The sequence below is a fragment of the Myotis myotis genome, unplaced genomic scaffold (assembly GCF_014108235.1).
Source record: "Myotis myotis isolate mMyoMyo1 unplaced genomic scaffold, mMyoMyo1.p scaffold_m19_p_6, whole genome shotgun sequence".
Taxonomy (NCBI): Eukaryota; Metazoa; Chordata; class Mammalia; order Chiroptera; family Vespertilionidae; genus Myotis; species Myotis myotis.
This window is the reverse complement of record NW_023416368.1, coordinates 62,907,835-62,922,962: the sequence shown is the minus strand read 5'-3', so window position 1 is coordinate 62,922,962 and position 15,128 is coordinate 62,907,835. Positions and strand designations below refer to the sequence as shown.

At 36.1% G+C, this 15,128-nt stretch overlaps 1 protein-coding gene across 1 annotated transcript in view; it reads right to left on the bottom strand.

Moving 5' to 3' along the window:
* The window catches only part of FSTL5 (follistatin like 5), a 602,839-nt gene that overhangs the window by 50,782 nt on the left and 536,929 nt on the right, over nucleotides 1–15,128 (bottom strand). Inside the window, exons 13-14 of the mRNA XM_036315585.1 lie at nucleotides 7,199–7,348; nucleotides 1,083–1,190 (exon numbers count right to left, since the gene is read on the bottom strand). Coding sequence (XP_036171478.1) covers nucleotides 1,083–1,190; nucleotides 7,199–7,348 — 258 coding nt within the window. The remainder of the gene's footprint in view (nucleotides 1–1,082; nucleotides 1,191–7,198; nucleotides 7,349–15,128) is intronic.

Sequence of the window (15,128 nt, the reverse complement as noted above, 5' to 3'; positions counted from 1 at the left end):
GCCACAGAATTTGTGAGTGGTAGGTCATCCTTGAATTTTGTTGAAAACCTCAAGTTTTGAAGTGCTTTGATTTGCAGCAATAGATAACTGAAATACTATATCATATTTCAGATGCTTCACATGACACATATTCCTAGTGAAATATAAAATAAACCATTAACTCTGATAGTTGCATTAAAATATTTCAGTTCAATAAATCTGCTCTTTGTAAGTTAAATATTGTAATACAGAAAATACTTCAAAAACATTAACAGTATTGGTACTGACCATTAATTAAAAATGACATTGCATTCAACAGATTTACTGAAAACTGGCCAAAGATGAATGACTTCAGACTTTGTAAGAAGAGGCATGTACAAGGTGGTGCTCTAATCACAAGGTGGTTTAGAAATAGAAAATTTGCAGTTTCAGGGCCAAACATTCCTTCCCCTTTTCTCTCTCTTTTTCTATTTAAACTTAAAAATCCAAAAATCTAAAGATGATGCCAAAGAATCATTGTCAAATGTGTGCTATATTTTTTCTGCATCTGTCAAATTCTCATATTAGCAACTTCAAGACAGAAGCAAGTTCCACAAAATGACACCACATTAATTCCCAATTAGAAATGAGTCCATGCTCATGTAACAAAATACTAGCTGTTTGGAGAAAAGTGGAGATCTGCTTTGAGACTTTGTCTACCTCTCCTGGTCTCTGTTTCATGTACCCCACCCAATAGGCCCTGTTTTGAAAAGAGAAACTGAAATTAAAAAAAAAAATTCTTATGAAATTTGCAGGGAGGCAGGACTGTTGAAAGGTAAATTTCAACTTGTTTTTTCCAAGCAGTATCATTTTTGTCATCACAGGCTATGCTTGTAGCATATACATCCAACCTTTGATAAATATGTCCTACAATACTTTCCAATAAAAAAAATGCTGAGAAATCAACTTTCCTTTACCTTTTTTCTGTGCAGATCTAGATGTGATTAAAGTAAGGTCCTCAGGTGGAAGAATATAATTGCTAAGTGGTTATAAATACCTGATGAGATAGCTAAAGGTTTAACGGTCATTATTTGATCAAATATAGGTAAGTCAAATGGACTTACCTGAAGTGTTGGAGAAGTCTTTTCCAAGGTACCCCAGCTTAGCACCCAGACCTGATCGTGGGATCTGTCATAGTGTAATTTAACTGGGACAGGGTCTGTGCTTACTGCCTGTAATAAATAGGAGTTGAAAAAAAAATGTTTACACACTGAAACATTAGTTAAAAACTAGGCCAGAAATTACAGAAGAATTCAAGAGTTTAGATGTCAAATTAAAAATGTATGTTGCTAATTACCTAATTTTCTAAACTCTTACTTGATTAATTTGGAAATGTGATACTTTACTCAAACATGTTTTTATGCCATTTTATAAAGTCTTATGTTCACTCATTACCTATGCAAATTGTATGTCATGGAGAAGCTATTTAAAAAACTCAAGATATAAGTGATTAACATGTGCATTTTAATCAGGTGTTGAACACAGGTGAGAACTAAGTTTATATATTATTTGGTTTTTTCCATCCCAACGTTGACCATCTATAATGCTAAGACACTAATAATATGAGATGTGGTTGTAACTCCAGTAACAGATTCCCTAATTTATTTTCCTTAATGAGAGATCTAAAATCACAGAAACAAGGAGAAGCAATTTTTTGTACCATACATGATATGGTAAATGTGTTTTTCTGCTAATATTTATAATATTTAGCATTAACTTAAAATAAAACTTCCAGAAAATAAATTGCTTCCAGGCAGTTATTTCACTCACTTTAATTTTAAGCTATTTATATTACAAGCTAAGCCCTTTTCAAAGTAATTTGCTGTAGTAGTTGCATAGATAAATTTTATAACACAAAACAAATTGTATTCAATAAAACAGCTTTTATTCAATATTGAAAGTATTTCTTTCCAAAGCTCTGTTGAATATCCTTAGAGAATTTCCTAAGTCCTAGTTCATAACTTAATCCTTTTCTCAGTGGGTTTAGTTGAAGGTAAACTACCTCTGTGGTTGAACATATGGAGATTCACATTTTAACTAGCATGTTGGCAATTTAGTCTTACTAAAATATTTTTTTTTCTAAAACCTTGCCCTGTGTTTCATCTCTGTTTTTGGATTACTGAAGTAATTATTAGACTTCTGAAAAGACCTATTTAAGTATCTCTGTATCAATGTCCTCACCCCTTTCTTTCTTGCTAATAGAATATGGTATTGTTTTGGTATTAGATGGGCAGCAATGCTCTCAGGGAAGATAAGCACCAGAGATTTAGGGACAATGACTAATTTCATTGCCCTTCGACAAATACAAAGTTTCCCAGCCTCTCCAAGGGTTAGGGGTGGTTACATGGCATATTCTAGCTTATATATTATAAAATTACTAGAGGCCCAGTGCACAACATCCATGCACTGGGGGAAGGAGGGGTCCTTCAGCCTGAAGTGTATCCTCTCGCAGTCTAGGACCCCTTGGGGGATGTCCGCCTGCCAGCTTAGGCCCACTTAGCACTGCTGTGGAAGGTGGGAGAGGCTCCTGCCACCGCCACTGTGCTCGCCAGCCACAAGCCTAGCTTCTGACTAGATATGCAGCTCAAAATGAAGGAAAGTACATCTAACGTATTTTATTGGAAAATGTTTAAGTCTTGGGAAAAATCAGTTTACAAATTTTCAAGTGTGCAGATATAACACATTTTACAGAAGGGACATTTATATGGTTTTCATCAACAAAATAATATAACAATGATGAAATTATTCCCAAACAACCTTCTCCAGATTAATCTTGTCATAACATAATTTTCAGGAAAACACACACATACACACACACACACACACCAAACAGGTATTTTCCTACTTACATCGTCCACTTTTGAAAGGAATAAATTACATATGTTGGATTTTACAAAATGTCTGCTAGTATATTCTGGAAATTACTCTAAATGATCAGTAAATTTAAACCATTCGCTAGTAAAAAAAAAGAAAGGTGCTATTTTTGACACTTTTTAAAATAATTTCCTTTCCACAATTAAACCTGTAAATCTCTGTGTAATGAAATAGTTACAATATTTCTCCACATTTTATGAAAAGGATTGTAAATATGCTATTATATTTGACTGCCCTCTCCCTCCCATATCTCACAACCTCAGGAAACATGATTACACCTGCCTTCCAAATATTGACTTCTTTCTGGCTCCTCCTCTGCTACCACCATGCACAGAGCCTCTGTCATCTCTAACCTCACCACATGACTTTTACCTTCTAACTTTATACTCATCAACTTTATCAACAGATTTATCAGGGTGATTTTATTTTGGGGGGTAAGCATTAGACAGATCATGACACTAATCTGTTCACAACACTACAAAGTGTTCTCATGTCCCTCAGAGTAAACCCTAAAATTCCTTATAATAACTCCCTGACCTGCCACTCCCCAATCTTCTTCCTCAAACACCCTCACCTACTGTTCTTCCCTGATGTCTCCAATCCACCAACCATTTATACCAAAAATGATATTAGTTAAAAGACAATGTTCAAGAATATGAATATGAGCATTTTATATATGCTCATCTCTCACCTCAAAATTAACCTCATAGAATGCTCATTTATTACTTAGTATAAATTTGCATTTATTTATTAATATTATTTTGCCAGAAAAATTGTTTTCAAACTTTGCCTTGAGAAGCCTATAGAAGATAAGACTTATTTGAAGCAGGTGATTTTTTTTTTAAATATATTTTATTGATTTTTTACAGAACCCAGGTACATGCCCTTGACCGGAATCGAACCTGGGACCTTTCAGTCTGCGGGCCGACGCTCTATCCACTGAGCCAAACTGGTTTAGGCTGAAGCAGGTGATTTTAATCCTCACCAAAATAGAACAAAGAAGATCAGTTTTGACCTATTGAGTAATCCTGTAAGACTTTTTTAAAATAAAAGTTTCTGATATCATAAGTTGGAAATTTCTCTTCCATATCATAAACACTATAATTTTGTACACATAGTAGACTATGGTTGGCCTTGTGATATTCAGATAAGTAAGCCATAATCCATCATCCAAAAAATTTATTGATTTATTCAAGATTTTCACAAAGATCTTTCAAATGACTTAATTAATTTTGTTATAATTAATTAATAGTAGTGATCTACATGTTTCAGGTTCCAGAGTCTGTATTTCTTAATCATTCATGTAAGTACCATTTTCAGAGTGATATATTATAATGAAGTAATTTATTATCTTATTGCTTTGTAAAAATATGTTCAACATATGCTATACAATGTAATATTTTTATTTGTTGCAGTTTTATAAATATATTGATATAAATATTTTTCTTTACTATTTTAAAACATTGTTTAAGGGTGCAATTTACTGACACTATCAGGGTTTTTCTTTCCTTTGTTGATTTGACCTGTAAACCTTAACTCCCTCAAAAATCCCAATATACCTATAGGTATACAAATTCATCAATATTTCCTGAGGGGATATGACAAATACAAAAAATTTTAAAAGCATGCTATACTGGTTACAGAGCAGTTGTATCAGCTTCTAGAAAGATGGCTTATACTGTCAGGGTGAAATTCTGGGAATAGCAACAGAGAAAGATGCACAGACTTAAGGTTTAATCTTGACACGAAGGAACAGTGTGGCACAGCTTGTTTATCAGTCTGACAAGGAGAGTACCAGCTGGCTAATTAAGTGAACCTAATTTAAACTAATGATGTAGATTCTCAAGATAATGTGCTAATGGCTAGAGGAGACTGCTGATGACACTTAAGAATACTCCCGAGGTGCTACAATAAGCCACTGCTGCATCCAAGCAGAACCTGATTTTGCTCCATGGAAGACAAAATGGGGTCAGTTGTTTATTAGTTAATCGTTTATAGAGCAAAACATCACCTGTATAACATTCTTACAAAAATTTTCTATAAGAAGAAAAGCAAGAGCCATTTGATGTTTAAAGTAATACCAAGGCTGTAGATTCTTTTTAAAAAGTGTGACCTTTTATTTTAAAGCTGCAGGTAGAAATAATACGGAAACAATAATACTGGAAACCAATATACCCTAATGGTAATAATTTATCATGAAGTTTGTAAAATCTTATGTTGTTAAGAAACTATTTTTTATTTTAATAATAAAGTGTAACAATGCTATTTAATTTTTTTAAATGTTTAGTCCTAAAATGTTTACTTAATACCAATCCACACAGTCAATATATGCAAAAGAAAAAGTCAGAAATGTGGTTTCCTAGATAAGGTCAGTATGAAACACTAGAGACTTACTTTAATCTGACTGACAAAGAAAGCCTGAAAGATTAAATTTAAATAAATATAAGGTTATATTTCTCTTTTTTCCCCCAATAATAAGGCACTTTGATTTTGGACTTCACTGTTGGGAGATGATTAACGTTTGATTATAAGTAATATTGTTAGTTGCCTCTATATAATATATTCAGATTAAAATAAATAAATAACCAGGTACAGCACATAATCAGAAAGTCTAATTTAATTTGGATACAAAAAAGTGGCCAGATTAAGAAAGAATGCTTTAGTTTTATAAAGTTAACTTTGTACTTTGAAGTTGACTATAACCATGGATATAGATAAAGCTTTAAATCACAAATAAAGTTTTTCAGATGTAGTTTTTTTAAGTAGTTAGAAATATTTCTATATTACTTGAATTATTAACTTGTAAAACAGAGGGTTCAATATCTAAATCCATAAAATCTATCCCTTACATGTTTTTAAATTAGAAAAAGATTTGAGAAATTAGAAACTATGAGATGAATTATTTTCAGGTATAATAATATTTAAGATATTCATTATTCACCTTTAAGCATGTACTTTTGGGAACTAAAATTTACATACTCTATGGTAATGTTTAGACAAATATAATGATGCAATATTTTACCCAGTAGGTAGTAGACTTTTGGAACTCATTATCTAAAGACTTCCACATACTGAAATTATACATGGTTGCAAAAAATAGAATTTAAACAAAGTAAAGAAGAAACTTTTAATTTTGAAAAAGAGAATCTAATAAATGATATATGTCTAAAATTTTAGGTTGATAATTATAGTCAACAATAGGCCTCAAGAAGTAGGGTCGCTGCCCACCTGGTGTGGCTCTGTGATTGAGCATCAACCTATGAACAAGGAGGTCAAGGTTTGATTCCAGGTCAGGACACATGCATAGGTTGCAGCTTGATCCCCAGGAGGGGGCATGCAGGAGGCAGCCGATCAATGATTCTCTCTCATCATTGATGTTTCTCTCTCTCTCTCTCTCTCTCTCTCTCTCCCTCTCCCTCCCCCTTCCTCTCTGAAATCAATAAAAATATATTAAAAAACTAATTAATGTCTCTATCACAAAGAATACTAGATTGAATATACCCAGTATAGAAATTTTTATTTTACAAACCAAGGTAATCTCTCAATTTCTATAGAATAGATTGTTGCAGAATTGTCCAAATCATTCTGCTGCTACTTCACTCTTTTCCAAAGAGGTCTTCAGTAGTCCCGTAATTCAAAACCTTTCCTTTTCATTGGTAGAAGTAATATTCAACAGGATCATAAAACTCTCCAGAGCTTGTGTGAGCAACCCCATGACATACCACTATTGCTGCTTTACTATCCCAAAAATTATGTTCCCACATTTTTCCTACAATGGGGGTGTATCTGATATGTTAGAGATATTTGTCTGTATCATTGACCTATGTACATATTAGTACTTTTCTTTTTACTACTTAGTAATTAATACCTATTAAGTTTATTATCTAGTAAAGCCTTTCATTATCTCAGCCTTTGTTAAGAATCAAATGAGAATGATATAATACTGCTTCTGGGGTGATAAGTAGTAATGCCTTCATTGACCTCTGACTGGGACTCTCCTTGGTCTAGGCAGAATAAGCAACTCTGGGGATGATTTTTGTGAAACTAGTCATTTTAGTATTATTATGTATTCACAGCATCACATTTTAAAAAACAAAAAGATATTTAAATTATTTCTTTAAAGTATTAGGCTCAAGGAGCAAAAAGAGAGGTGTGCGAGCAGAAAAGGCATATATTTTCCATTTATCCAAGTAATGAAACTAGTTATAACTGACAATCAAATGTCAAAGCACATGTTACCTGGCAAAGGCTATTAAGCTAAAGTAAATACATTTAGTCACTTTCAAAAAGTAGGCGTCATTCTTACCTGCACAACCTTTTGGGACTGCACATCAACAATTAGGACTCTGTCCAAGGTTGGCTGTGCAACATAAATGAACTTGTCTTTGACATTAACCGCCGAGGCCCACACACATTTCTGAACTTCATCTCCTTCAGCTTTGGGACAGACTTCATCCTATAATTTGTCATATAGAAAAATAAAATTAGTATCTTAAAATATAACAGGGGCATGGTCATACTCCGTATAAAATTAATTGCTGCTTTACTACTTTCAGCATGGAAAGCTAAATATAAAATTAAAAAATATAAATATAGAAAGAGATAAATTAATCACAACTATATATAGTACATATTTAAGTTAATTAAGTATTTATAGAAATAAATGTGAATGTGAGGTAGTTATTCAGAATGGTGACTTAATTTTTCAATTTGGCATCCAGCTCAAATTTGACAATGCCCTTTAATTGCTTAATCCTTTTTATTCTATTTTTTTACCCTGGAACTGCCTTCTGGTTGAATATTGCATAGTTTGGGCTGGATGGCCATAAATGAGTCAAAAAAATACCTTCTATTTCTTCCTTTCCTGCACTTTGTCAATAAATGAATGTTGAAAGGATATGTCAGCCTTTGTGATCCACACTGGCAGACACATCACAAGTACAAGAAATGTCACTTAGCTCATTATTTTTTTTCAGATTTTTCTTTTATTCAGTGGTCTATTGGTTCTATAATTCTCTTATAATTCTACTTATAGTTAGAAAAACCACTAAAAAGAGATTTGTTGACCAGTACATATAGTATGTGTAATGATAAATACTTATTTATATAATGATATAATGATCAATACTGATTTATGTACTTGTTTTATGATATAGGTCTGATCATTGATTACTGATATCTAATTTACCGATCTGTGTACTCCAGCTAGTAACTCTTATGCTAAATTAGAATATTCTCTTCTTTAATTCAAATAAAAACATAAATTTTTCATCAGAATTTCCATTCACCATTTGTATTTAATAATTATGAAACAAAACCAACAGTTTTCATTAGCTACACCACTAAATGTATCTTTTAATTTAAAGGTAATACTTACAGCAGATAAGCCATATTTAGCATTTAACGATTAAAATGAACACTTCAACTATGTGACCCTTCTCAGGAAGCACAGCCATAATAGGTGCTCTACCTGTTTGCATAGCATTTGGAAAATAGTGTAAAAACCACAGCACTCCGGAATGAGAAGCTCAGTATGTGGTCTGCAGGTCTCATTCAGGGAGGAACTGGAGTGTCTACTAATTTCTAAGAACCAGTCCAGAGGCTGTCAGGTTCAGCCAGAACACCAGGAACATGCAGTGGTAATGTCTAAACAGCACAGGCTGTACCAGGCTCCCAGGACATAAGATACAAAACAAAACAAAACAAAACAAAACAAAAAACCAGCTCAGCTGCCGTGGTGGTTCGGTGGTTGAGCATTGACCTATGAACCAGGAGATCACAGTTTTGTTCAGGGTCAGGGCACATGCCAGGGTTGCAGGCTCCATCCCCAGTGTGGGGTGTGCAGGAGGCTGCCGACCAATGATTCTCTCTCATCATTAATGTTTCTATCTCTCTTTCCCTCTCCCTCTTCTATGAAATCAATTAAACACACACACGAAAAATCAAAACAAACTAACTAACAAAACAACCAACCTGAAAACTAAACGCCTAATGTATGTTTCTGGTCGTTTTGGAGGTATCACATTACTTCATTTCATGGACTGTACCATGATCATTCTATGATGACTACCTGCAGGGTCATCCTGAGTAATGTCCATGGTACCCTTAAGCAGGCAGCACAAACCTGAAGGCAGAAATCTGCCCTCAGCACATGCCCAGAAATAAAGGAAAGTATTGTACTTTCATTCATCAATTTACTGAAACGTTACTTTGTATGGCTAACATTTTCCCTCAGAAATAAGTTAAAAATTCATTGATAAGAACCTATTTTCCCTGACCGGTTTGGCTCAGTGGATAGCGTGTCGGCCTGCGGACTGAAGGGTCCCAGGTTTGATTCCGGTCAAGGGCATGTACCTTGGTTGTGGGCATATCCCCGGGGTAGGGGGTGTGCAAGAGGCAGCTGATTGATGTTTCTCTCTCATCGATGTTTCTAACTCTCTATTCCTCTCCCTTCCTCTCTGTAAAAAATCAATACAATATATATATATTTTAAAAAAAGAATCTATTTTGTGATAATCAAGCACTATACAAAATATGTATGTACTGGGAGGCACGAAGAGGTGAGAAGAAAGTGGGACCTAAAGTTGATGAAAGGCTCAGCATATAGGGAAATTGTTTACAAATCCTTTGCTGTTGTGTAAAAGCCACCAATGAAACCTGCCAAAACCACAGAAAGTGTGACTGGCCTGACAGGTAACTGTCAGCCGAACAACTGCAGAACCAGGAGCCATTTCCACTCCTTTGTTTGCTAAAAAACTATTCAACAGTAAAATAAATGACTCTGCTGGGAATTATTTCTATTTGTGTGCTGTCCCCACAGGATGTCCCTGACCAGACTCACAATCATTTTTACAAAGCCATTAAAAGTTTCCTGACAGTCAGCCTGAATTTTCTTTGCTTCCCTTTATGACATTATTTCTGATTATAGTCTATTAGGTCCCATTTTGCAATAGCACTCTTATTTTTTTAGATTCCATAGATTAATATTTATTTCTGTGGATAAAAATTGGAGAGGAATGTTTTTTCACATGCATTAGGCATTTAATGGGATAAAAGAGAAGCTAAAAAAAAACACCCAGAGATTCAAAATAAGATTAAGATAATACATATTGATGAGGAAAATTGTCACAAATTCGATCAGTATCATGAAATTACTATTTAAAGAAATTTATACTGCCCTGACCGGTTTGGCTCAGTGGATAGAGTGTCGGCCTACGGACTGAAGGGTCCCAGGTTCGATTCTGGTCAAGGGCATGTACCTTGGTTACGGGCACATCCCCAGTAGGGGGTGTGCAGGAGGCAGCTGATCGATGTTTCTAACTCTCTATCCTTTTCCCTTCCTCTCTTTAAAAAATCAATAAAATATATTAAAAGAAAACAAATGTATACTACCTATATCATTCAGAGTGAAAGGGATTAATAAGATATTAGAAGTAATGAGGATGAGCATCATTAAGAAAAAGACAATTTTAATTGGAGGGAGGGATGTGGGAAGTTGGCCAGCTGAGGTGAGGGACTGCGGGAGGTTGGCTGGGTGGGATGGGAGAGGGGCCCTTGGTGGGAGGGGCCGGCCACACAGAGGGGGAGGGGAGGAGCCGCAGGAGGTTGGCTGTGGGAGTGCACTTACCACTAGGGGGCAGCTCCTGCATTGAGTGTCTGCCCCTGGTGGCCAGTGCATGTCATAGTGGCTGGTTGTTCCGGTCGTTCTGGTCGTTCGGTCCTAATGATCACTTAGGCTTTTATATATATAGATAATTAGAACTTATCTATTTCCTTTTAGGTTATTTCCACATTTAATTACATATTTCTTGTGTATGTATCCACCTCTTCAAAAATTGTAAAGGAATACAAGATATAGTATAAGTGATAATGGAATTTTTTGTTTAGCAATTAAAATAGTGATGATACTTGATTTGCCAAACATAAGTAGATCAAACAGATGATTATATGCATTCATTTTCTACAGGGCTTTTCCGTTTGTATTTATTGTATTACCTATTAAAATATTTTGCCCTTAAATCTCCAAATTCCCATCTCTACCATTCTTCTCCTCCCTCCTCCTCTTTTTTTCTTTTCCTCCTTCTCCTTCTTGTCCTCCTCCTTCTCCTCCTCCTCCTCCTTCACAGTTCCCCCTTTAGAACATCTTGCATCATACATGGCAGGAACAAATGTTATTTGTCACAAGTAGCTGGTCAGAGGGGAGCGCGCTTCAGAACTTACAGGAGCCTGCGCCCAGGGTGGCTGTAGTCTTGGTGACCATGGGACCGCAGCCGAGGCAACAGGTCCCTGGTGGGGGTGGCTGTAGAATCCTGAGTGTTATCTGAGGGCACCCTGGGTAGAGGTGAGGCTGGGCTTCCAGTCACAGCAGCTCCCCTCTTCAAAGAGGCATGGCCTCTGCAGAAGAGCCAGCTGCTCTGGGACTGTTTGCAATGGTAGCAGAGGCTGCCTGGTTAGGCGAGCCTGGTCAGACTGCCCCCAAAGTTTCTGCAGGATCTAACGGTGACACACACACACACACACACACACACACACACACACACACACTCACACACACTCACACACCCCACATGTACACACACTCCTCTTTTGTTCCCTCCCTCACTCATGTTCTCTCCCTCACTGCTGCCTTCTTCCTGCCTCTATAGTTGGGTCTGGAGTGTTATTGACCCGTTCGTGGATAGGGTCTCCTCTCTGGGTGTCTGGTTATGTGGCTTGCTCTCTACCACATTGGCCAAACAGGATAAAATTCACCTCGACAACACATGACACAAAGGGAACAAAACATGAATGTACTCACAATACCGATAACCCCAATATAAGTGACCAGCAACGAAAAGAGAATTAGAGGAGAGACAAGAAAGCACAAATTATATCAAAGAGAGAAAAAAATACATGAGTCAAGAAATGCATATTTCTCAATAATGATGTTAAACACTAGGTCATGTCATCCTGAATCATTGAGAAACTGAATATTCTAATGTAGTATGATTCAAAATGTGGCCTTTGGACAGGTACCAGTTGGCCTATCATTTATTGATAATATTACAGAAATTAAAAATAACCATTTAGAAATTTTTATAGCAATTTGACATTGCCATAATATCCATGACATTGCCATGTGTGATCAGTGGACCTATCTTGAACAGAATTTTTGTTGTTGTCCATCCTCCTTCAACTATATATGTTTTTCCCCATTGATTTTTAGAGAGAGTGGAAGGGAGAGAGAGCTGCCTCTCGCAAGCAGTCCAACCTTGACTGGGAATCCAACACATGACCGAGAAACCAATACCTGACCTGCAGGCCAACACTTTAACTGCTGAGCCACACTGGCCAGGGCTCCTTAAACAGAACTAGAGCAGTGTGAGTCTTGTTTGACTATCCTATATATTTTGGCTAATATGCAAATCAACCAATCACTATGATGTGCACTGACCACCAGGGGGCAGGCACTCAATGCAAGAGCTCCCCCCTGGTGGTCAGTGAGCTCCCACAGGGGGAGTGCTACTCAGCCAGAAGCCCTGAGCCAGGCTCCCAGCTGGCTAGCGCAGTGGTGGTGGTGGGAGCTTCTCCTGGCTCTACAGCAGCGCTAAGGATGTCCAACTGATGGCTTAGGCCCACTCCCTGGGCCTAAGCCATCAGTTAGACATCCCCTGAGGGCTCCCAGACTGCTAGAGGGCGCAGGTCGGCTGAGGGACGCACCCCCCCCCCAAGTGCACAAATTTCGTGCACTGGGCTTCTAGTATTAAGCTAAATACAAAAGTGAATAATGGAACACTTGAAAAACTAGTGTTTACTTTATCAAATGCAATAGAATGTCAAGAATTGTTCTCATTGAGGATTTGTTGCAAATGAGACAAGAACTCTTTTATACTTGATTGGAATGTTTAGTTTGGGATTCTCAGAATATAGTTTACAGCCATGTAGAAATATTTACAATCAAGGTTAAGCTATTTGTGAATATGCTAGATGTATTATATTATTTTAATCTTGCTTTGTGATATTAAAAAAAGCACCTAGACCTTACAATAATGTATTAAACAATATAATATCAATGGCTATCTCTCTCACTGAAACTTTTTTTAAAAAGAAACAATGAGATTAAACTACTTTCATCAATTTTAATTGGGATCACTGCTTATAACCCAAACGATACAAGTGCTCTTTCCTTTAATTAGATGTATTCAATTTATCTCATTCTATTTCCCTTTCCATTTATTAAAATGTCATAAACAGTCTAGTTCATATTAATCAAAGCATAAGTAGTCACGGTAAGTTAGGGGCTGATTTGCCTTAATTTAGCCTATTTTAGAAAACTGTCATAGCACAATTTTGATTCTACTATATCTAGGTACAGAGGCCACATTACAGAAATGTTCATCTTTTAACATTTATTGATCACTTTCAAACATGACTCATTTAACCTGCATACTAGTCCTATGTGATGGGTAATATTATTATACCAGTGAAGTAAACAAGGCTTAAAAGGAATATTAAGACAGTTCATCTGAGTGTACAGCTGAACATTATTACATCCAGGACTAGTTGACCTCAAAGCCTGTTTTCTTAGTGTCTCTAATATGCTGTCTCTAAGAGAAACCAGTGTTCGATTTCTAGCTGTGCAATGTAATCAGCTCTGTTTTTACTGTGACACTGAAAGCCATACATTCTTCTTATGTTAAAAGAAAAGATGAAAATTTCTGTAATGTGGCTTTGTACCTTGATTGATTGATTTGCATATGTTGAACTATCCTTGTTCCCCTAAAAAAAAAATCTGATGTACTATTTTTTTAAATGTAGGGGTTTTGTTTGTTTGTTTGTTTTGTTTTGTTTTTTGTTAATCTTCACCTGAGGATATTTTTCCATTGACTTCTAGAAAGTGGAAGAAAGGGGAAGAGACTGAGAGAGCAACATCAATGTGAAAGGGATACATCCATTTGTTGCCTCCCGCATACACCCCTACCAAGCCAGGGATCGAGCCTGCAACTGAGGTATGTCCCCTTGATCAGAATGGAATCTAGGACCCTTCAGTCTATAGGCTGACACTATCCACTGAGCCAAACTGTCTAGGGCTGTACTCTTATATGTGTATAGTGACTCCTTATTACTCATATGAAAATGTTTTTTAAATGATGGCAATAGATTGTCTGACACATACATCATTCTGGTCATATTCACTCATAACTTGGCTGGCACTTATTAATAATCTCTTAAAGAAGACTTAATATGCTATCTTAGATAAAATTACTTTACCCAATTAACATGCTATACAACTCCATTAAAATGCCGCTGCACAATTTACATACTTCCCACTGTTGTTCCCTCAGTGTTAAGCTTACAGACTTACAGTCTAATAGATGCACATGATAAGAATTTAAAAGTGTGATTTTAAATAAAATATTAGAAGCCCTCTTTAAGTCTAAGACTTCAAAGACCAATTTTATAAATTTATTTCTCTTAAAATCTACAGAGTAATCTTCTGAGGACTAGTTAGAGGTAGTTTACATTACTCTCTTTAGGAAGCACTTGGCAGGATATCATTGTAACCACAAAGGGATGAGAGCTTAAATTTTTCTCCTTCTGTAACTCTTTGTAAGTTAAGCCATGTTGGAATAGAAGCCCACTGAGAAAAGAGTAAGTGGGGCAACATTCCGATTACCTTTCTAAAACATACAGTGGTATTGAATTCAAAAGGTTGCTCTATGGCTTCCTGGGGAAAGAAACTGCATCATATAAAAGGGCTGGTTTGTACCAAATATTTTTGCAGGCAGAGTTTGGAGAAGTAGTAATTTGATTAGAAACGGAATGAAATGCTGAAAAGAGAAAGTTGGCAGTATGACCAGGGACTGATGAAATCCCTGAAGGCTGCACTTCTAGAGGCGAGAGGAGACACCAGCAGAGGAAGAAATGTGGACTATTGTGTTCCCCATTTCTAACTTCAGTTACAATTTCTGGAAACCTAAGCATTCTGGACAAAATCCTTACATACGCATTACATTCTAATAGAGCACTAACAGTATTTATTCCTAAAGGTAGAGTAATTTCCATGCGTGAAAATTCCAAACGTGGAAAACAAGACATTTTAGAGGTGATTTGCATCAGATATCCTGTAGAAACTATGTTGCTACATGTCACTGTTATTTAGCATTTATACCAGGCACAGAATATCTATGTCCCAAAATATAAGATGCGAGCATGAAAACATATGTGTACCTCCTAAACTCTTCTAGTGACTATAG